The 22,429-nt window shown below is 35.3% G+C and overlaps 1 protein-coding gene across 11 annotated transcripts in view; it reads right to left on the minus strand.

Moving 5' to 3' along the window:
- Positions 1–22,429, minus strand: part of CLASP2 (cytoplasmic linker associated protein 2) — a 148,597-nt gene that overhangs the window by 31,382 nt on the left and 94,786 nt on the right. For 3 of the 11 annotated variants that reach the window (XM_080338756.1, XM_080338752.1, XM_080338754.1), the window contains 8 exons: positions 22,212–22,382; positions 18,981–19,004; positions 16,122–16,139; positions 14,085–14,186; positions 8,837–9,007; positions 7,802–7,909; positions 3,241–3,303; positions 2,436–2,542 (listed from right to left, as the gene is read on the minus strand). In XM_080338756.1, coding sequence (XP_080194882.1) covers positions 2,436–2,542; positions 3,241–3,303; positions 7,802–7,909; positions 8,837–9,007; positions 14,085–14,186; positions 16,122–16,139; positions 18,981–19,004; positions 22,212–22,382 — 764 coding nt within the window. The remainder of the gene's footprint in view (positions 1–2,435; positions 2,543–3,240; positions 3,304–7,801; positions 7,910–8,836; positions 9,008–14,084; positions 14,187–16,121; positions 16,140–18,980; positions 19,005–22,211; positions 22,383–22,429) is intronic. The other 8 variants (XM_080338760.1, XM_080338759.1, XM_080338758.1 and 5 more) reach the window with 5 other exon arrangements.

The following is a 22,429-nucleotide window of genomic DNA, read 5'->3' on the forward strand; positions in this document are numbered from 1 at the left end:
TCCATCCCTGTCTCTATTTAACTTCACTTTAATATCTGAATTTTGTCACTGCAACAATTACTACAGCAATGTCCCACAAAAAATTAATTACATAATGCAAAATGCCACATCCCCTAAACCCAAAAAACAAGCTAACAAAACATGCCAGAGGGGGGAAAAAAAAAGTTACTTATCCTAAAAGTAAAAACACACATCTCTGCAAAATAACTGCCACTCAAATCCTGGAGTTGAAGCTATTAGTTAAAAATACGGTTTCATTACATACTTAAAGAAGCAGCAGTGTGATTGTTTTCCCCTTAATTACCACTGCCATTTGCACAGGATTCTCATTTTTGCCTGCAGAATAATTTAAACTATATCACAATACAAACTAGTCCAAACATTATGTAACAAGCAAGCTTTTTGTTAACAGAACGAGCACATATACATGCACAAGAGAACAAAGCAAGGGAAACATAATAAAGACATGAGCATTTTTGAAAAGGGGTCACCATAAGTAAAAAAGACTTTTTTTGAAGACACAGAACCTGAAATGCCAAGGATTGTGCTAAAGTAAAAGGTATAAAAATATGTAAGGATTACCATATTGCTGCATTTCATGCATCTTATATTCAAAACCAGGTCTTAGCCAGAAGACTGATACTTCCTTGGCTTGAGCAGGATAGTAACTGGCCAAGTATTTTTCATACCATTAAAATAGTAATACAACCTAGAATATCTTTGATTTTTAAATTACATCTGTCAGGACTCTACACTCTACCTTTCCAAAACACTGTTCGGAGCAGCGGCTTCAGTCTATGATAAAACAAGAAGGGTGTTCGTAACCAGATTTCTATCTAAATGGAGCCTTTTGTACAGGACAACTGCACACTTAGAGCATGGCAGGCAACCAGGCGTGCAAATAATACATCAATAAAATGTTGCTATCTTTGATCGTTCTTTGTAATGACCGATTGTAGCTAAAATATACAAACTAATTTTCCTCTAACATTTCTAGAAGCATCATGCTGTTTTGGTTCCAGGTAATACAAACCAGTTTCTATGAAGAAACTTTACTGCTTCAACAAAGCAGGACACAGTCAAGCTTCAAACGCAGTCACTGGGAGCCTGAGTTTCTCCTCAATTTATATCCTTATTATACACTTTGCCCAGCTAAATTTGAATAAGCTATGAAGCTGCTAAAAGTCCTAAAGGTGCTCTTCACGTAGCACCAGTGTAGATAAATCTATCGCACAGGCTTTCACATTCTACCCAGAAACTTTTCATGTTCCACAGACTGTTTTTCTGTTGTTCCCTATTCCAAAATCCAGACTCACTTCCAGTTTACCAACTAGCTTTCCCAATCGATGCTGAAAACTTTTTGCAAGTTTACAATATCAGAAAGGGGAAAAAATACTATATCTCACCATGACCTCTTTGGCAACATCTCATAGATAAGCTGATCTCTGTGCCAGTGAAGGCACACAAGTTTTAAGCTAATATGCCAAGAAGACGGTATTAACCAAGAAATCAATAAACTGCCAGACTAAGAACATGACGGAGTTCTTCAGAACTTTTCCTTTGAAATTTTGTTTCTCTCTGTTCAGTCATATTTGGCTATAACTAAATTTTTGGAGTATAATTTGTAGTGTTTTTACCAATGTTCCAAATCTTTTTGTTAAAACAGAGTAATAACAAATTCCTTAAAGCATTCTGATAACTAGATAACAGGTACTTACAAATATTTAATGATACGCAAATAGGATACCTGATGAAAATGTATCTGACTCATAGCATCAAGTCTTTTAAATTAATTGAAGATTTCAGCTTGCTGGTGTAAATGTCAGAATAGCAAAATACATGATGAATTCAGTTCGGCTAACTGGGGTGTGGAGGAAGAGAAGCCAAACCCACCCTTTTTTAAGAACAGTAAAGGTTAAGAAAACAAATGGCATAACGAGTTTTAAATTCAAAGTAACGTTTTGAAAACAAAATAAAAATTTATGAAACCCTTCCTGCCCAGCTGCCAGTTCATCTCTTCAGCATCAATCTCAACATGTTGTCAGACAGACCAAATTTAAATGGAACCCAGGCTTAGGATAAGCAAAGTGCTTTAGCTGTCGTCATTGCCAGCTCTGACAAGCCCTCAGCCTTTCCAGAAGTTTGTCTGGCTGCTGTGGGTCAGTGCTACCTGCTCATGTGGCTCCTTGGGCCGCTCCAAGAGAACAGGCCAAGACTGTTTCCTGTTTGCTATTGAAAAATGCACATTTCTCAAAAGTTAAGACTTCTGTACGGAACAAAAACTCCAATACTTTGCAGCTCTAGCAATTCAGTTTCACCTTGTTCTGCACCTAGAAGCCAATAAAATAATGAATGACGAGTTCTTTTGCATACTTTAATGTATAGGTACCAAACATTTTTAGAGCCTGTGTCCTACACAAGTGTGAGATTCTTACCAAAGCATCTGCTACGGCCTCTTCCACGTCAGAACCTGTGTTGAGAACTCGCATAGCACTAACTGATGACGACAATCTACTTGACTGACTAATTCCAAAGCCGGTGCCTGTTTTAACAACAACAAAAACGAACATAAAGAATTCAGTCAGAATAGAAATGTGGGATATTAATACCATACTCATTTAAAAAAAAAACCCAAGCAGAAGAAAAGCATTTGCTTAACATTTCTAATAAGTTATGCATTGACTAAAATACTCATTATTTTCATTCTAAAGTCTTTAGTGGTACAGCAAAAAGTAAGAAATCAGGTAAAAAAGACCCCAAACATAGTCATATATAAACTTTCTATTTCAGTATCACAAGGGCAAAAACCCACAAAATAACGGTTTTAACTGAAATAACCTTTTGTTTTTTTAAAAGAATAAATGTCTTCTTCATTTTGGGTTTTTGTTTTAATTTAAAAAGAAGGCAAATACAATAGGAAGGCTACTGAGAATACTGATTAGAAAACTACATGCATAAAGAATGCTCTACACATACTGAAAAATGGAAAACTAAAAGAAGTTCTTCTGCAACTAAAAATAAAATGTTGTTAAGGAAGAAAAGGATTAACATTGGAGGGTGGGAGTGGAGACAAAAATCTAGCAACATAAACACATCTATCTGGCTTATTAAAACCACAAAACTCAAATGAATATAAGTAATACTTTTAAAAACTGAACTACAAAAAATAACCAAGTGGGTGGGGAAAAAAAAAATCCAGGATGACTGCACAGATGACAGCAAAGTGTACTCATCCTTCACCTGTAGCCCCATAAACATCAGGAGTGTAGAGGGCACCAGTGGATCTGGAGTGATGTCTGGAAGCTGCAATAACAGGATCATACAAACCCTATCTATTACCATAGAATCACAGTGCTGCAATAGTTGCTTAGATGAATGCAAAAATATTTATCAAGAATATTCAGCTTTAGCACAAGAAATTGAGTATTACATAGAAGGAAAATGCTTCTTGATTCCTTGATTATAGAGAACATGATTATATAGAATTATGTAGGTTTATGTACACTGGACATTTCATGCATAATTTGTTTTAATTTAAAAGATTAAGAGCAGATAAAAAGCAAGTATGTTTAGGTTCAAAGAAGAAAAAGCGTAGACACACATGCGCACACACACACAAACAGAACCTCAAAAATATCTAAAAAGTTCCACTGATACTGGTCTTCCACTGTAGAATCAACTCAATCCTAAGTGCTCAAGTTAGAGCCAGAGTTCACATACCAAACATTATCTGCAAAAAGCGACTACTGCATGAACTCACTGTGTTAGCAGCTGACCATCTATATAAGCCTATGTGCAAATAAGTCAACCTCAGTTAAAACTCACCACTGTGCAGATTAAAGTTTAAATTATTTTAAGCTCTTAAACAAAATTGAATAACTTAATTAAACTGGTATTTGACATTTGTATTGTTTTATTTAAATAAATAAAATATGAAATTGAAACACTTATGTTAGTTACTGTAGCTCATTAAAATGCTTTAAAGTTACGGAAACTGGGAACCAAAGATCCTGAAGGACTTTTGAATAAAACTGAGCACCCTCCTCCTTCTGGCACTTGTATAAAACTGGTCTTTTAGAGATTCTAAAGAAGCTGACTCACCATTGCTAATATTTTCTTTCTTAACCAAGGAATTTCAAATTCAGTGCGTTTTTAAAGAACTAATCTTCTTTTTTCTTCAGTTCATTTAGCTTGGGATTTTTCAGTCATGTAAATGAAACTGGTTTTGACAATCTTAACTGAATTCAAATGCCTACCCACAGTGACATAAACCCCAGATATAATCTTATAATTCAATAAATAACTGTATATGCAAATATTTTACACCTTTTTGATCTATAAAGTAATATAAATAGAAACTAGGAATGAAATGAATCATCCTTAACTCTGATTAACTTAGACAATTTAAGAGTCTGATTGAATCAAATAACCCTGACATGGACCAAATTACATTTGGGGAAACACACGTCTTTTAGTCTGAACGGACTCCTAAATGATTGTAAGCCCTGTAAAGGTCCCAAAGACAACACTGTTTTTTCCAGTTAAAAGTTCACTACTTTTCACATAAGGTGCAGCCATGTATTTTATTTCATGCATGAAATTGTTTAGCTAGGGAATGTTATTTTGCAACTAATACTTTGTGGAATACTTGGCTCTTTAGAAAGTCTGTCTCAGCACAGAGGATGTCAAAACACCGGCATTAAGGTTGATAGAGCTTTAAGTACAAGCAATAATGGCCATAGACCTTTCTATTGCTTTCCATCAACAAGCCCTGAAAATTAAAGGTACATTTAGAAATTCAACCTTCTGGCATGTAATTCAACATGATCCTGTCCCCATATATGTTGGAAACATGCTGGGAAAGTTTTTCAGACAGTGAGAGGAAGCACTATATTGAATCTAACGTACCTCATTCTAAAGTGTATTTTCAAGAATACTCTTTGTACCCATTTAAATTGCCAAAATTGTACAAGTATTTGCTTTTGCTGTTTCATTTTTTAGAATATGACCCAAACAGGAATTTAAATGGACTTAAAATAATTTCTTGGCTAATACATGGAAATTATACTAGTCTGATATTTAATATTAACTCTACGTAGCAGAAAGATACGCACATCCATGTAAATTACAAATAACTTGCTTCTCAAACTGTCTGCTTTCTCCCACCTCATCACCTTATACCAAGATGTGAGGTTACATAAACAATTTATACCAATGCATAAAGAAAAGTCACCTTATGTACCATAGGGCTTAGTGTTTTTAAGTAAAAAAATTATGCTCCCCCCTCCATCGCATGTAAAACTGTCTCTAGCTACAAAGCTGAATTTGCTTTAATTCAGCTTCCGCTTTTACCCTTGAAAACACATTAAACTTAGTATTTTTGATACAAGTTAAGAGCATCCTGTAAGACAAAACTGGTCCAACAAAACAGAGAATGACATTCAAAATCATTCAGATAAGTCATACTAGAAAGAATCCTAGTAATCCTAATTTATTTCAGGTGTAGCTGCCTTTTTTTAACATCACCAGTCTCCTATATGTGCTACTTCACATTCTCTGGGCCATCAGGCAATTCAACCCACTGTAACTGTTTTGATATCTGAATATAAAAGTTAAACTCCACCAACAAAAATAAAACCTCAATGACCCAGCTTACGGTATTAGTTGAATACAGCTTTCTTAAGCTAACATGCATTTAACCAAACATACAGTATAAATCAGATTTTGCATGCATGCTATTGAAATTAAGCTGTAAGGGAGCAAAAGAAGCACGAAAAGATCTGTAAAATACCCTTGTTTTTAAAAGAAAATAATCTGTGTACTACAACATGGCCTGCCAGCTGTGTTTTAGTAAAAGATACAAGTTTACTAATGGATCCTGCATAATGTCTACTTTTAATTTCATTTCCCAGTTAAGTAGCATCTGGGCAAATCAGCATTTATTATTGAAACAGCTTTCATTCAATTTATCTGTACTTTCCCAATGAAACCATGGCTGACAGGCAGCATACTGCCTTAACAGACCACAATAAGGTTGCCACATGAATTAGCAGTACAGCCAGGTGCCTCAGTTTGAGATATAAAACAAAGATCTACGATTTTCAGACTGTCTTTAACAGCTACTATTACAAAGTCCTTGACTTTAAGCTACACTTGAACAAACAAAGGAAGAGGGATACACACTGAAGACTAACTCAGATAAACACCCAAAAAGACCAGTTTCAGATACAATCTTAGAGGAGCAGTTTTGTATTACCAAACATTCAAAAGAAAACCCCCAATATGTAAAAAGACTTTTAATCAAAACTTACTACCAACTTCTAGTAATCTCGAGAAGTATACATGGAGATGACAAGCTTACCTAATCCTTAACCAACAATATGTTAAAGTAATCGTAAGCTAATGTTCCCATGCCTTATTGATCCTTCACAAACAAGCAACAGCTTGACAAAATCTGGAAAAATCTTTAAGGGTCAGGCCGATAAGCTGAAATACTAAGTGGAAACAAAAACTTAGAGCAGCTGTAGGAATGGAGACTGAACTACACGTTCAGTCTACACACGTGTGAATGTCAAAGTTTTCAATTCCTCTCTGCTTCCCTATGTAACAACAGCTGCTACTTTAATTTCTTATCACTTGTTCTAGACAGATTAAAAGTAAACTTCAGAACTGTACTGTGGTTCATCTACTTGGAAAAGGACTTAGCTACTTGCCCTAGAAAGCAGCCTCAGAATCCAGTTGTGCTTCAACAGATCGGCCCCTTATCCGCACCATCATATTTACTTGCTTTAATAGCAAAAAGCTAATTTTTTAAATTTTTTTTTTAACAACACAGTAATGACAATATAGATAAGGAGACATAAAATTAAATGTGTTTTCTTCATATACATCAAAATGATTTATTGACTCGGGAGCAATTTGGAGTACTAGCAGACCCCAGCTGTTGGTGCAGGGAAAGGCCGAGGGTGGCAGCCACACTACATTCTTTGCTCTAGCTGGCCAGTGAGAAATATGGATTATCTAATTGCACCCCAGAAATGAGTGCTGGAATAAAAAGAGAAACATGTAATTTCAAATAACTTCCCAAAAGTATAATTGTTCTTTTGAATATAAAGCCTCTAGGCATGGCGTATCACACTAAAACTGTAAAACTGGCAAATCGAAGAAACTTCTAAAATCAGGGTTTAAGGTTTTAAAAGTAGCATTCCATTTAATTATTTGCATGCGTCACTCAGGTGCTCTCACGAGGATAGCTCTGTCTAGCTCCAGACAAAGGCTATATCCACGAAGATTATATACATTCATTACATTTCCAGGAAATCCTTTGCATTTGCATTACACTCCTTTGTTATTCAGCTTGTAACCACCAAAACAGTATGAACTGGTTCTTGTTCTGGTGTCACCACCTTATCTTCTGAGAGCAAGGGCATCGTCTCCTAACCTTCTACTGCTTGTCTTAACAAATACCATTCTTGTGACTTAACGCCTTGTAAGTGCCCAAAACCTAACATCTGTAAACCTCATTCTTACTAACTTAGTAAGCGCCTAAAATCTATGAACCTTATTATTTCCAGTCTTGGTATTTAAATAAGACTAACACTAGCGAAGTGTTTATTTTTTCCAGTGTGCAACCCATTCACGCATTGGTCAATTCTCCATCGAAGTTAAGCGGTGAGTGAGCCAAAGGAAGGGAAAACGATGGTGGCTGGCTACAAGCTAAATGAAGGAGGCACGGGTTCGTTAGGCGCAAATAACGAAGGGCACAGACAGCCATGCACGACAAGGGGCTCCGAGTACTTACCGAGGGGTGGGAAAGAGCGGACAGGGCTCGTGTCCCTGCTGCTTTCGCGGCTGGCCTCCCGACTGCAGCCCTGACTCACACTAGGCCGAGGAATGCGGCTGCCTCGCGCTAGTATGATTCAGGGTGCAGACCAACAGCAGCACAGAAGGGAGAAGACACAAGAAAAGTTGCGGTTTTAATGCAATTCTGGTTTGCAGTAAGATCAAAGACGCATTTCTAAGAAAAGACTCCTGTACGGTTATGCTGTATTTTAAGTCATTAACTGTTTCCACACACTTTCTTCACTGCACCGGATGACACTAAGCCTAGCCAGTTTGATTAAATTATTTCTTCTAAAATGGGGATTTACCAACTCTTTACAAAATGATTGAAAAACCTCTTGAAAAGATCAGAGAGGAAACAAGCAACAAAAAATAGATAACTATTAATTCAGAATTTGTGTTCAAGGTAAGTCAATAAACTGTAACGCAAATGAAAAAACCCCACAGCTTTCTAAAGAAGGAAAATATGAAGTTAATGCAGCTAAGGTAAAAATCAAAATACAAAATCAAAAACAGCAGCAATGCCATTTAAATCAACTGATATTTTTCAATAGTATTTTTTTGTAATGAAGTATCATCAGGTTATACTGTGAGGTTTAAGACACGACATCCATTTTTGTATCACAGAAGTATACACATGCACGCACACATACACTGAATACACACAAAAGTAATGAAGAAAATATTTTCAAAATGGTAACACTTTTATTCAATGGATGTGGGTATTCTGGGAATGGGGATAAGAAGAAAAGTGAAAGAGAAGAAAGGAAGGTGAGGAAAAGAACCAGTGCATTCTGACAACAAAAAATTAAAGTTTCAGCTTAAATTTAAAACTGCCTCATACATCAAAAAACCTCAAGAAAACAGGCATGGTTTAGATTTGTATCAACATGTATAATTTCATCATCCACCCGTAGCTAAAAGCAAGCTGTAGATATATATTCAGCATTTAAAGTAAGAAAGGCTACAATGAAACTTATTCAGTGATTCTTACCTACTGACAATCTGGAAGGACTCGCTTCTCTACTGCATCCCTGACTTCGTGGGATTTTGCTTCGTTTTTGTGCAGCTGCAGGATTCACCAACACTCTCTGAACTCCTGTGTTCATAGTGGAAAGTGTGGTTGTTGTCAACACTCTGCCAGGAGACCCAGATCTGCTGCCAGCTGAAGGCAAAATGGATAAATGTAAGTAACAGTATAGAAGATAAATAACCATGGTTAAAAAGAAAAAAAAACGCTTACAGTCAGTAGTGAAGTGGTGGCAGATTGAAATGATTTGGAAAAACTTAGAAGGTAAAAATGTGAAATACAAAGCCTTGGTCCAAGTTCTTATAGCACTACATACATGGTAGATAAAATTACCAATGCAAGGAAGTACTTGGCATGGTATTTAGCACTAGATATGCTCAAGAAACCATAAATAATATTTCTAGTCTTCATCAACAGTTCCAATGCCCCTAACATGAGCATTGGTGTGTTCATTTTTTAAGCTACATGGTCTCACTAATCACATTTTCTATTAAAAAAGAAAAAAAAATGCTAGAAAGCTAAAGGGAGTGACTTCAAACTAGCAATTTCATCATTATCCCAGCTCTTTCATTGCAACCAATGCTGTAATAAAATAACTTCATTTGTTAACATCTAAACTCTTCTCCCTTGCTTTTAAAAGCTTGGGGTCTTCAAGGACTATTCTCTGAGAAATTAAATAAAATGTCACTGAAGACAATTAAAATACGCATGTTCACTTCTGTGGAGGTTACCTCACAAATTTGAAGAAAATCTTCAGTTAGTTCTAAACAAGCTTAAAAATTGATCACGACATATTTAAACATCTTACATTTTTATTAATCAAAACTGTACCTTACAAAGTGTTAGAAATGGTCAACACACTGTACTCACTACCAGAAACTGGTCATTGATCTCTAATTTTAAATTTTCTGTAAATGAAATATCAAGTTCTAAGCCTTTACAAATAATCCATTTATAACTAATTCATACCACCAGTTGATATAAATACACTGTTTCCAGCTGCAGAATTCAAGAATTCTGACCAAATAAAAAACAAAACATCACTTTAACCAAAAACTACTTACACACAGATACAAACCTTTCATTAACATTTTAAAAATAATCACGTAACGATATGACCACAGCTATGCTATCAGATCTATAGACTTGACATGCAACATCTCAAGTGAGTTTCATGGATTACTTCTGATGAGGCACATTTAAAAAAAGATACAAGTTGATTAAAGCTTCTCTATATGGGAAAAGAAACAAAATCCCCAACAAAATGAAACATATATTGGGTGGAAGGCAGAAAACTAAAACAATGTACCATGCATATACTTTCAGATTCATTGTTTGAATTCAAACTTGAAATGATTATTTAGCAAAATCCCTTTTACAAACTATGCACCTATTCAGCAGAAATGATAAATAAAATATTATGCAGGCTGAAAAAAATAAGCATAACTTCTATAGCAAAAAAAAAAAGAATAGGCAAATCTATAACTGCTGTAGTCTGCAAAAATTAAAGGTTTGGCAGTTTCTTCATATCAAGGCATTTCAACTTAGGCCTGATACTAATATGCCTTCTTCCTAGCCTACATCTCTAAAACAAAATATTGTAAAAGTTTTCATAATATTGGAGACTTTTAAAATATTATCTTCAATAGGTCAGAAGCCTGAAAAACTTAACTCTTCTAAGAATATACAGACGAAATGCAACCTCTCATTCTAATGCTTTATTTATCTTTCTATTGTCTGACTTACAAAGTACACCACTCTAGTGTAAATACCAAATGAAGCTTAGTATCCTGAAAATATTACGCTAATAATATCACTGGAATACTGTTGCCAGTACTAACACCAGTAATTGATCTAAGAGAACTGAATGATGAAAAAAGGATTTCCAAAACGGTATTCCACCATGACAAAAACCTCCCATCTCTACTGCCTTCCAAATAAGGATTGCATCCAATTAAGAAAGAGCAGCATACAGGAAAAAAAAGCGAGCCAAAATTTCTGCTGAATAGGGTCCTTATATGAGATATGTCAAAACAGGTGATCAAACAATGACGTATACACAAATTCTGTAGACTCTTACCACCAATGGGGTTAGCAGACTGTGATCCTGAACAAGTGTAAAGGCAGGATTAGGGTAAGGGTTTATAATCCATGAAGAGGGAGGGAGCAGAGCAGATTAAAAAATGGATGGCAAATGGAAATAAGAAAGCTTTAGTCATTTCACACAGGAAAAAAAGCCACAAGGGGGTTATGCTAAAGCAGTGCTTTTAAGTAGCTTCCACAGTTGAAGAACTAAACTCAGATGCTATATACAAAGCAGATGAAGCAAAGCTGCACAGGCAAATAACAATTCTTCAGCTTTCGAAGCAACAACTGGATAATGCTGAAGAATTACATTTCAATTAAACATGAAACTGTAGCCTTCATGTCACTTTAAAAAAATATTACATTGCCAAAAAGGTTCAAGAAGTTCAACAGCTGAACAAAAATTACACACAAGGCCAAAACACTTTTTTTGGAGACAGACAGTAAAGGAATTGAGCTGCAAGTGCGGTGGATGACAAAAAAAAACAAACCTCACAATGGTACAACTGAAAAGACTTGCATAGAATTTCAGGTCTTCCTCTTTAAAATCAATCTGAAGTATAAAAGTAGGAATTTGTTTCCATTCGGAATTTTTATACTTTTTTTCTGAATGAGGATTGTAATGTAGTTTTGGCACACCTTGTTCAACTACCTGATGACCAAACAGGAAGGGAGAGGAAAAAAATGGAATGATTTTTTTCCATAGATAAGAATACAATAATGAGATATAGATTGCATATGCATTTTTAATATTACAATTTAAAAATAGAAGAGGAAGAGTAAAGGGCTTCTAAAACCCTAAAACCAGTTTTTTTTTTGGAAAAGCATTCAAGTTTGCAAGTCTTTCATAAAATGATCTTTGAACAGAAGTACTGAATAGCTGTAACCCTAAATTTACAAAAGTATCGGTGTTACAGTGGCTTTTTAAAAAAAAGCTTAAAATTGAATATGAAGCTATTCTCCCACTATAAGCTGGGGAACTAAAATGATCCCCTGTATGGAAACATCAAGCATCTCACTCTTCACAATGCTGTGAAAATTTTCAGTCTCATAGAGAAGCATCACCCAAACAGCTGACACACAGTGCCTGACAGTTCTCCTTTGCCTCTCTATTTGCATTTGCCCTATTTATCTTCCTTAAAACATCTCAGAATTCTTGTTCTCCCCCACTGACAGGTTATAATGAGCTATCTGCAGCCATCAGTTCTGAACAGAAGTAGTAATAAAAGGCTGGAAATATGCATTCGTGCATTTAGACACACTATCGCATGTAGACAAATCCAGTTATTTCAATAACAATTCAGCTTATCTCTTTAGACATTAATACTGTGCAAAACCAAATTATTTGTCACTATTACCGAAAAGAAATTGAAAAATCTTCAGTTTGTTTCACTGAAGATACAGATGATCATCACAGAAGTCTTCTATTGCTACCTATATTTAACCCCTCCCCCAAATAGATTATCAAACACCTCAAGTTTTTAAGAAATGGCCAAATCTATTTAAAGTATGAAGGTATTTTCAAAAAGCTTATTTCAGAACTTTCTTAACATTAACGTTACAGATACTGCTCACAGCTTTTCATGACGGGAAAAACTGATTTGACAGGACTGTTAGCTCCTCTCTCCCTTACATTATTAATTCAAATATTCTTTGCTTATGATATAGCATAGTCATCTTAACACTGAAAACAAAGTTTTTGCACAACCTTTGTCACAGTCAATAACTATATTTTCAAGCTCTCATTCCATGTACACTTGTGGGATCAGAGCACCGTCAAAGCAAAAAATTAACTTTTAGGAGAACTTCTGTTACTGGATTTTATTATTTTATATTTATCTGTTCAGATTTTTTAAGAGTTTTATTTCACAAAACCTGCAGGCATTGGATCAGGTTTGATCCAACAGTATTTGTTTGAAAATAACATAATGTAAAACTGAATGGGAAGTACTCTAACAAGAAAAACAAACCCCATGCTTTTTTAACCTCTAAAGTAATCCTATTTATGATAAAAGCAGTCATTGCTAGGAAGACAAATGTTTCTGCCACTAAACACAGAATTAGGGGTTTTAAGGGTTACTGATAGCAAAATAGGTATACTGGAAAATTCAAAACCCGTGTAATTTATTGGGTTTATAACATTAGACCTGACAAAATATAGGACCGTTTAGTTGATTTTAATTTTAGTGTTGCTTCCTTTCATTAATTTCATTGCATTTCACTTAATTAAACAAAGATAGGAACCTGAAAACACTACAGAGCTTGGTCAGAAGATGTCTGTTGGAGATATCAGATATGTCAACAAATTGCTGTAGGTCAGCCAGTGCCAAAGAATGTGGGGTGATCAGGCCTTCTTAATTAATGACAGTGCTCAGATCAGAAATTTTGCATTTGTTTTGGTTTCTAAATGAACATAGATAATTACTGTGGAGTAGCTGACATACAGTCAACTGATTGTTTTAACCCTTTGATTCAATGTAAGCTAAGTACCTGATTATAAAGTTAGGGTTTTGTGTTTTTACTCCAAAGCAGATTTAAGTAAAGGTAACAGCTATAATACGCAAAGAGGGGTATATATTCACGAGCTAGAGAAGTACCTAGCTTAAAATGGTAACAGTGTATTTCTGGCTGAAAAACAAGACTTCTTGAAAAATGAAAAATTAGGTTTTGCAGGTAACACTGAGGACACCATTCAGCCTACTCATTCTTCTGTATTACTTGCCCATGTGTCAGATGTAATGGATACAGGAGTTTACTGGTCTTTTATGTTGGAGAAGTCAGAAAGGGGGGAAAAGAATGTTGAGAAGTTATAACTGAAGACAGAATTTAAGGGTAGATTTCATTTCCTGCTGTTATCTAATTTAAATGGCAAACTAAGACCTAACCTAGTATTTTGTCCAGAGAAAAACAACATGAATTAGAAAAGCATGCAAAATACCACTGACCCAAAACACTGAAAAAAATACCTTCATTTTTGTCTGGCGATGATGAACCTAAGGCACAGAACAACAACTCAGTATGTAGCTTGTTTTTAAAATTAACTTTGACTGTAGCCATTGGTCAATGAATATATGCTTAAACATTTGGCCTCTTTATCAGGTATAGCTGACAAACTGAAAATACATACGCTGAGACTGCGACACCACTTTGGTTCTACTCCGTCCTCTGGAATCTGTTTTCGAATTTCCAATACCAACAGAAGGCGTTGAAAACTTTGTTCGTATACGACCTAAAAAAGAAAAATGGCATTAAATCAGTTTTTTACAGTAAGGTAGAAAGCAAAGCTTCAGTAGCATTTATTAATATTAAGTTTCTGTAGATAAAAAAGAAGCATAAGGTAACTCAATCGGTGAAAATTCGCTTGGGATAATTAGCAGAAATTTGAACACCTTAAAGGACTTAGTAACTGAGGAATCAAAATACTTCTCCTCTAATACTACATGTTCCAGTAAACAATTATTATATAATCACTTAAACACCCTGAACTAGCTAGCTAGTTCTTGCTTCCTACATAAATAGGTTGACTGTATGAAAAAAGGGGAAGTTTATTAAATATAATAGGCAATGCATCCACTAATGATGCTGTATCAGGTACAGTCTTCTGATTATTACTTGTGGTTGTAGTTCTATTTTTCCTGTCATAAAACTACAAAAATTATGTTGACTAGTTTTTTAATAGGGTTCTGACATTTCTTCCTAACTTCACTCCTCCTTTTAAGAAATTTAAATGCTAGCTTTCCTATTACTGCAGATTCTACTGTTTTCCTGGCCACAGTCTATATATATAGACTTCTGCAGGGTTTCCCAAGCCTTTTGCAGAGACCAAATACACTTAAGTACTTCTCAGTGACAACATAATTAAATACTACTCTCCACAACAGATAGAAGAACTGAGAAAGAGATTAAAGTGAGTATCTGCAATTAAAACAATAGATTCACCTTTCTCTAGAATGCCAAACCATCTTGGTTTTGGGTTAAACTTTTCTGCATTATAAGCCATGTTCCTCATAACATCCAAAGTATACAATGAAGTTACAAAAGAAAAGAAGACCCCAGTTGGATGAATTATAGGTAACTGAAAGATTATTCGTAAAAGAAAACAGTAGAGTCATGTGCTACATTTCCTAAGCCAACCTCTCAAACAATAGAAAAATGAAACAAAACCTAAACCCAGGCTAGACGTAATTCTTAAAAGTTGCAAGAATTAAACCCAAAATACTTGTACAGGGTGGATCTAGCTCAACAAGTAATCCACTTTTAAAACCAGCATAATTCAAATATTTTCTAGACAAGTAGAGTCAATATTTGACCCAGAAGAATAACAGACTGTCATTTAGTTCTAGCCTCTTTAGGCTTTCCACAGCAGAATTTGGAGACCAACCAAGTTAACATTATTCATCCAAGCAGAGGGAATAGCCATAGATGAGAGTCTATAAGAAGAGAATCAGGATAAAGGAGGTTATTTACTAAACTATTAGAAAACAATAGGTTAGCAAGAACGGTTAGATTAACTAGTCCAAGCTCTACTAGTTATCCCCGTGCAATGGCAATGTTTTCCCACTGAGTGCTGTGAGACTGCAAGGCATGTAACTGCATTCGAAATTTGGCCCAAAATCCTAGGAATACAGAGTGCCACTATTTAGATATTTAGATACTGGTTAAATTATCACTTGGAATCTGGCTCAATTTTATCAAAATAATAATAATAAAGCATTTTGTATTTAGGCAAATGAACTTGGAGTCTCTACATCCATTCACTAATGACAGGTTTAAATGCTACTAGCTTATTGAAAAAGAATTCCCAAGTCTCAAAGTGATAAGTAATAGTAGCACCTGCTTCCCAGAGCATGAACACATTTGATGAAATATTCTGTGACAAGATTTGCTTTAAAAAAAAAATGCAAAATTATAAAGCTCCTATGTTTTCACACTAAAATGTTAAGCAACGACACTTCTACTGCAGATGAATACTTGAGAATCAAAATAAAAGCAAAAGAATTTAAAAAACACTACATGACAACCAAGTATTAGATGCATAAGCTATCTGGAGTTATGAATCTTCACTAAGCCCCAGGAAGACCATATTCTATTTCTAAAGCTTAAATTGTATCAATGAAAATATGAAGCTGAAAATATTAGCTAGTCTGACAAAATATTTTCTTACCATCTTCAGAAGCTGTTCCTAAACAGAAAAAATAACAAAACACATGATATTCCAAACAATACTGTGTCTCTCCAATTCCTTTGAGATTAATCTTATGAACCTTGACAAATTTTATTAAGTCAAGGGGGCTAAAGCTTTTTTGTTGTAATTCCATTATAGAACTCAAGCAAAATTATCAAGAAACATCCATACTATATTGTTAGTGATTTACAAGAACACAATATATAGCACTGCCATCCAAACTTGTTACAAAACCACCATCAAAAGAAAATTAAATGAGTCAACAAAATTATATGTACAGCTCAAAACAGACATTAAAATACGTTAATGCAAGCTCCTCTGAAAATACAAAACATACTATTATAAATTACCTCAGAGGAAAACACAAGGTCAGTGTTTCCCACACTGGACAGTGATGATTTGATAGGAACTGCCAGCAAGAAGGATTTCTCTGAATTAAGTCCATTAATTAGTCTGAGGATCTACATGCACAAGATCAAGTTTTGCTCAGAGAAGTTTAAGTAAAATGAGCTTGCTGAAACCGGATCACACTTAAACAGGTATGCCAAACTTAACAAGGCTTGATTATGATAAAATGAGTCAGACAAATCCTTTTACTGACATCGGTACCTAGGAATTGATGGGAAGCTATCTAAAGAGCACACCTTCCTCTCTCTAAGTTCCTTTGAAACAAATCATTATGGAATAAAATGTTATGTTAGTAGTAATAAAAATGTTAAATGCCTCAAAAAAAAAATCTAAGTCTATTTCCATTTTTGTTTTCACTCCTTGACGTTTCTGCCTTGTAAGAGAACTACAACGATTAAAATGTCTGTAACTGTCTTTGGCCAGCCTGAACTTGGCTTTCTCAGCACATCTGGTTATGGCTTTCTCACATTCTACTATCTTCAAGGCACCGTTTTTAAAACCTCCCTCTAAAAAATAATTCAGTGTAAATTTCAGTGCTTCTTCACAAAAATGAGTTACACTAATATGTATAATATGTATGTAGGATTGTCTCAAAGTTTTCCAGTCTGCATGAAAAAAAGAACAAACCCTAAACTAACCCACTCCCCATATCCAACATTCTTCCCAAGCTGGACCTTGGAAAGCAGGTTCTATGCAACACCCAAGTCAGGCTCACAGAGACCTCTCCTAAAAAGGCTGGTTCTGCTTCTCCTGCCTCTCCACCTTTGTGCTTCCACCAGGTTTGGATAGCTACAGGCTCAGTGTCAGCTCCAAAAGCCAAATAACAAAATACTATTCACTTTTGTTTTATGAAATCAGCTTTCTGGAGTTTGTTCAGCTATAGTGATTGATAATGGAGCATTACAAGGCACTAGTGAAACAAGTGGTAAAAACATGTGCCCAAGATTAGTGGGAAACAGAAAAACGATTAGTTCCTCCTAATGGTTTTTAGATCAGGGTAGCTCTATCCCACAACTACAGTTGGAGAGTCGAGCTGTGCTTATTCTGTCTCACATATCATCTCTACAGATATCCTCTAGGAAAAAAAAACCCAAACAACTCTGTTATTCTGATCTGTTTTGCAGCACTTCCCTACTATTTTTAAACAAAAGTGTGAGACACCATTTGTTGTGACTACCAGTGTGAACAAAAGAAAAAGCCTGTACACATACACATGGCCCTAAGAACCTTGATTGCTGGTGACAATGCATATAACCTCAAGATTAAGTGTTTAGCACAGATATGAATAAATCATATTATACACTACATAAGGAAATCTGATACGAAAATAAGCAAGACAGACGCTACTATCCTGCACAAACTCCCCTCCTTTTAGTAAAGTAACCTTGGCATCTGCAATACTCAAAAATGGCTCAAATTCTTCCAAAAAGTACCTCTCATGAAACTGATTATCTGAGCTTTAAAATGATTCACGATTCTGGGTATTAGTGATCTACCTTCTTGCTGTTTTCATTTCTACAAAAAATACCACCTGCTTCGCTTCCAGTAAAAAAAAAATTATTTGAAATATGAACCGCTAATAAACAAATTACAATTATTAAGTAAGTAGCAAACATAACTGACTCATTAATTTTTCCCAGGCAATAAATTAAAACTAGAATTATCAGGCAACAAGCTGGGACTTGGTCACTTTATTATATGGGAAGCAGTACTTAGAAACCTGAAACAGACAACTGCTATGAGAAGCCTCATTCTCAACTGCTTTGTCATTGTGATAAATATATATATGACAACTTCCTCCATGTGCTTACTATAGTGAATTAAGAAAAAAAAAAAGTGCTATAAAACTTAGCTGCAACACTATTTTAATGGGTCTTTTTAAGAAGCTATTCTTCAATAGAATTACATTGTATTATGTCATTTACGGGCACTTAAAATCCTGTAACTAGACTAGATTTTGATAAGACTGCTTTTGAAAGAGAAGATTTTAGTCTTATGTTAAAAAAAAAAATCTTAAGTTATGCTGTCAAGCATCTTCTACTCTCCCACTGCTGTTCTGCCAAGAAGTCAAAAAATTTGACTTCACAGGTAAAACTATGAAACTTGATGGAACTAGGGCCAATTAAAAAAAATAGCAAGTATTGATTGCAGAATTGCTCTGTAATTAACAGAGCCTTTAAAAAAACCAAATAGGAGTAACATCCAATTTCTTATAAAGTTTCTGTTGCTGATACAGACCAATCAAAAATATTGATAAATACAGCAATAACACAACACATATTAAAACATCAAGATTACATACAGGTTAATGAAAACAGTGTAGTGTTTTGTTAATGAACAGACAAATACATTAAACGTGAATAATTTAACATAGAAGACACTTTTAAAAATATTTAATAGAATTAGAGGACAGACTAAACAATTTCTTACCATCCATCTTGTCAGAAGTATCCTCTTTGTTGAAAAAGCAGGCAAAGAAACATGGAAAACTTAGTGTGTTAGAATAAAGATGTTCACAGCAGAGTCATAAAACATTAATTAAGGAAAATACATTAATATTAAATACAGCAGACACATTTATCTAATTCATGCATGTATACGCTACCTTAAGTAAAGTTGGTTTCTCTCAGTTCAAGGTACAAAATTACAGAATGGGGTACAGGTACCCAGGCATGGACCTTGAATCTGTCCCTACTACCCAGATTTGGGCAAATCCTTACTAGTAAAATATTTATGAACTGTTTCATGCTTGGTGTTCAACAGTTACTGAAGCATCAGTACATATTTATATCATTACTGAGCCACAATATTTATATTTCTTCTGAAATTTGCTGTGGAGCATGAAACCCCACTTGGGGTAAGGCATGGGAGGGAAAAAGACATTACAATAAAGACAGAGGACAAATACGAGAAAGTTCCACTCTGGTTTAAAAGCATTAAAGATTTATCAGTTCAGCTGGAAGGCAGTGCATACATATTCTGACAGTAGCAATCAAAATTAAAATATTTAGTGTGAGACTTATATAATTAGTGCTCACGTCTCCTCAGAAAGGACCTTAATACTATAAGGATGTCAGAGACAGTCAACATCTAGAATAACTAAAGTAGAGGATGTCCTCCTGCTGCTTGAACAGTCTTAAAAAAATCATAAATAAGCAAGCAAGAGTTCTATTAAAAATAAAAAGGGAAAAGATGGGTAAAGACAACTATAAATTACTATGTTCATGAACTTGCGGTCCTCTGAGGCTACAAATTTGGCAGTTTTTTAACTAAAAAGGTAGATGTTTCGCTGTACATAAGGGTGAAAACAAACTCAAGTAGACAATGTTCTTTATTTTGGTATCGACTACATCATCTGAGAAGATGTGGAAAGTATTAAGGAAATATAGTAACATTGTCTAAATATTTTAGTACCATGGTCAGCATTAACTTGACAATTCTATCATTTAGTATTTGGACTAGTATAAACATCCCCATTAATACGAACAGAGGGGACAACATTACAAAGTTGTCTATTTTCTGAAACATGGCATTTGCTTGGATTCACACACCATGCATTTTAAGGTTACATTTAAAACTAAGAGCAAACAATATTTTGAGGTTAATGCATAGTCAAACACAGTCACGATCTCTACATAGGTGACAGAGGACAGCTACATGTCATTTAAATTATCTTACCACTATTAAAAAATTGTTAGGAGAATAAGCCAAGGTAAATGCAGCAGTACTGCTTTCATGAGACCATAAACAAACCTGGGTCTTCATGACTATTGCTGCCATCTGTAATAGGATTTGACTTTACTATACATTGCTAGTACCACATTATTTCGTCATTTTAAACAACCGTTGTATTCTTTTCCAACAAGTGATTGCATCTGCTAGCATGGAAAAGCCTTCTAGGTATTCAAATTCTTCAAAAGAACACAACCTGGACTAACTGTCTATTTGTTCCTCTCCAGCACTGATTTTCACCAAATCTTAAAACTACAAAGAGAACAAGCTGTTTCTTTATTTCTGCTATTTGCCTGCATTAAACCATCACTATCTACTACCCTGAAAACATCTGTGGCCTTCTTAACCACTGCTCACAAAATCCTGGGCATGAATCCCATATTGCTTAAAATGTTCTGAAAGTAAACCAATACTCCAATCAAGAGCTATTTTTTTGTGAAACTCTTTAAGACCGAAGTAGCCCATTTAAGCAACATGAAGAAGATACATTAACAGAGAGAGATTTCTCTTTCTCCATTTGACCTTTTTTCCTTAGCAGTATGCTCTGTCACCTTCACTTCTCACAACAGCTGAACTCCAGCTTTATCTGAGCTTCACAATGTGTCCTGTTGCACATCAAAATAGACCAAGCAATATTCTGATCTTTGAAAATAATCACCCCACCTATTTCAGGCTTTTAGGTGCTAAGATAGGAGGAACTGAGAATTCTTCAAGTGATAACCACAAGCATATCTCCTTCACCAAGCAAACTGAGCAGCCAAACTTTTGTGTCCACTTGTTACCCAGCAGGTTCTCCGATTCCCCCCGTGGACACTAGAGGGAGCCCACACCTCAAACTGCTTTTTCAAGTAGCAAGTGAGCATCTCTCACCCTCAAACTTTATCTGAAAATCAATGGTGTTCAATCCATTTCAAATAGGTCCTAATCACTAAAGAATCAACTAATTTAGAATCGTTTTTAACTTAAAGTTTAATTTTAAAAAAGCATAATCAAAACCTTTGAAAACCACAGCCTATGTATATCCTAATATCTCCCCAAACACAAAGCAAATCAGAAGAACTACTTATTTCTCTGCCTCTCTTGTGATCACCTTCAGCAACACTGACAGAAGGACATGCCTCCTTGGTGACCCAGCTGGCACATAAGCTGAGAAGAAAACACTAACAGTTTTGTGAACACTGAACCTCATCTCCCCCTTTGCTATCTCTTCCCTATAGTATGGATAACCTAAAAAGAACAAGAACACGACCATATTCCTTTACCCTCCCCACCTACTACTGGTTTAATTCAGACTTAGTGGAGGTTCTACCATCTATCACCACTATCAAATACTTTTTTGCACTCTTGTAATTTGTAGCACCTTCTATGTCTAACAGCAAATATGCTTGTTAATGAAAACTGTCACCTAGATAAAAACATACACACAGTTCCATCAGCATGCTTAGGAAGAAATCTACTAAATCAATGTTGTATGTTACTGTGTAAAACACTTCAATATTACATGAAGAAGCCACCACTTACTGCCAGGATGTCTCTTTAGCCTTGTTATAAAATAGTCAGCTAAAGAGCTGAGAAAAATGGAAAATCAAGAGTCCTAACATTCATTCCCCTGTTAGTTTTAGAAACAAAAGCCGATCATCATTTGCTGTTAAGTGAAGGTACTGCTCCTTTCAATAGTTAATATTGATTCCAGATTAACACATTTGAAGACCACGGTATGGATACATTCTTTGCATCTGCATTCTTCCAGCACAATAAAGCACCTAGCCAATTAAGTAACTTACATGAGAACACCTGCCTCTTTTGCAGTACTCTAATACTACTAAAAATAACAACAAACAATTTTTCAAATGTAGAAGTATTTTCCTGTCACTTTTTGATCAAAAACCTCAAAAAATATTTTGCAGTGTTGCAAAGATGTTTCCTTACCTAGCGACGCGTACGATCCTGGAGGTAGACCAGCTGCTGACAAGCGCCCAGCTCCAGCTGTCTGCCCAGCAGCATGGCGCGCCTTCGCACCAGCGGCAGCATTGACATCAATGTCGCTGCGGGACCTCTGCAGAGTTCCTGGGCTTGGAACACTCTTGCTGCTGCCTGAAACTAGGAAAAAAAAAAAAAATAAAAAAAAATATATATATTAGGAAGTG

This window comes from Nesoenas mayeri, assembly GCF_963082525.1.
Source record: "Nesoenas mayeri genome assembly, chromosome: 2".
NCBI classification, from domain to species: domain Eukaryota; kingdom Metazoa; phylum Chordata; class Aves; order Columbiformes; family Columbidae; genus Nesoenas; species Nesoenas mayeri.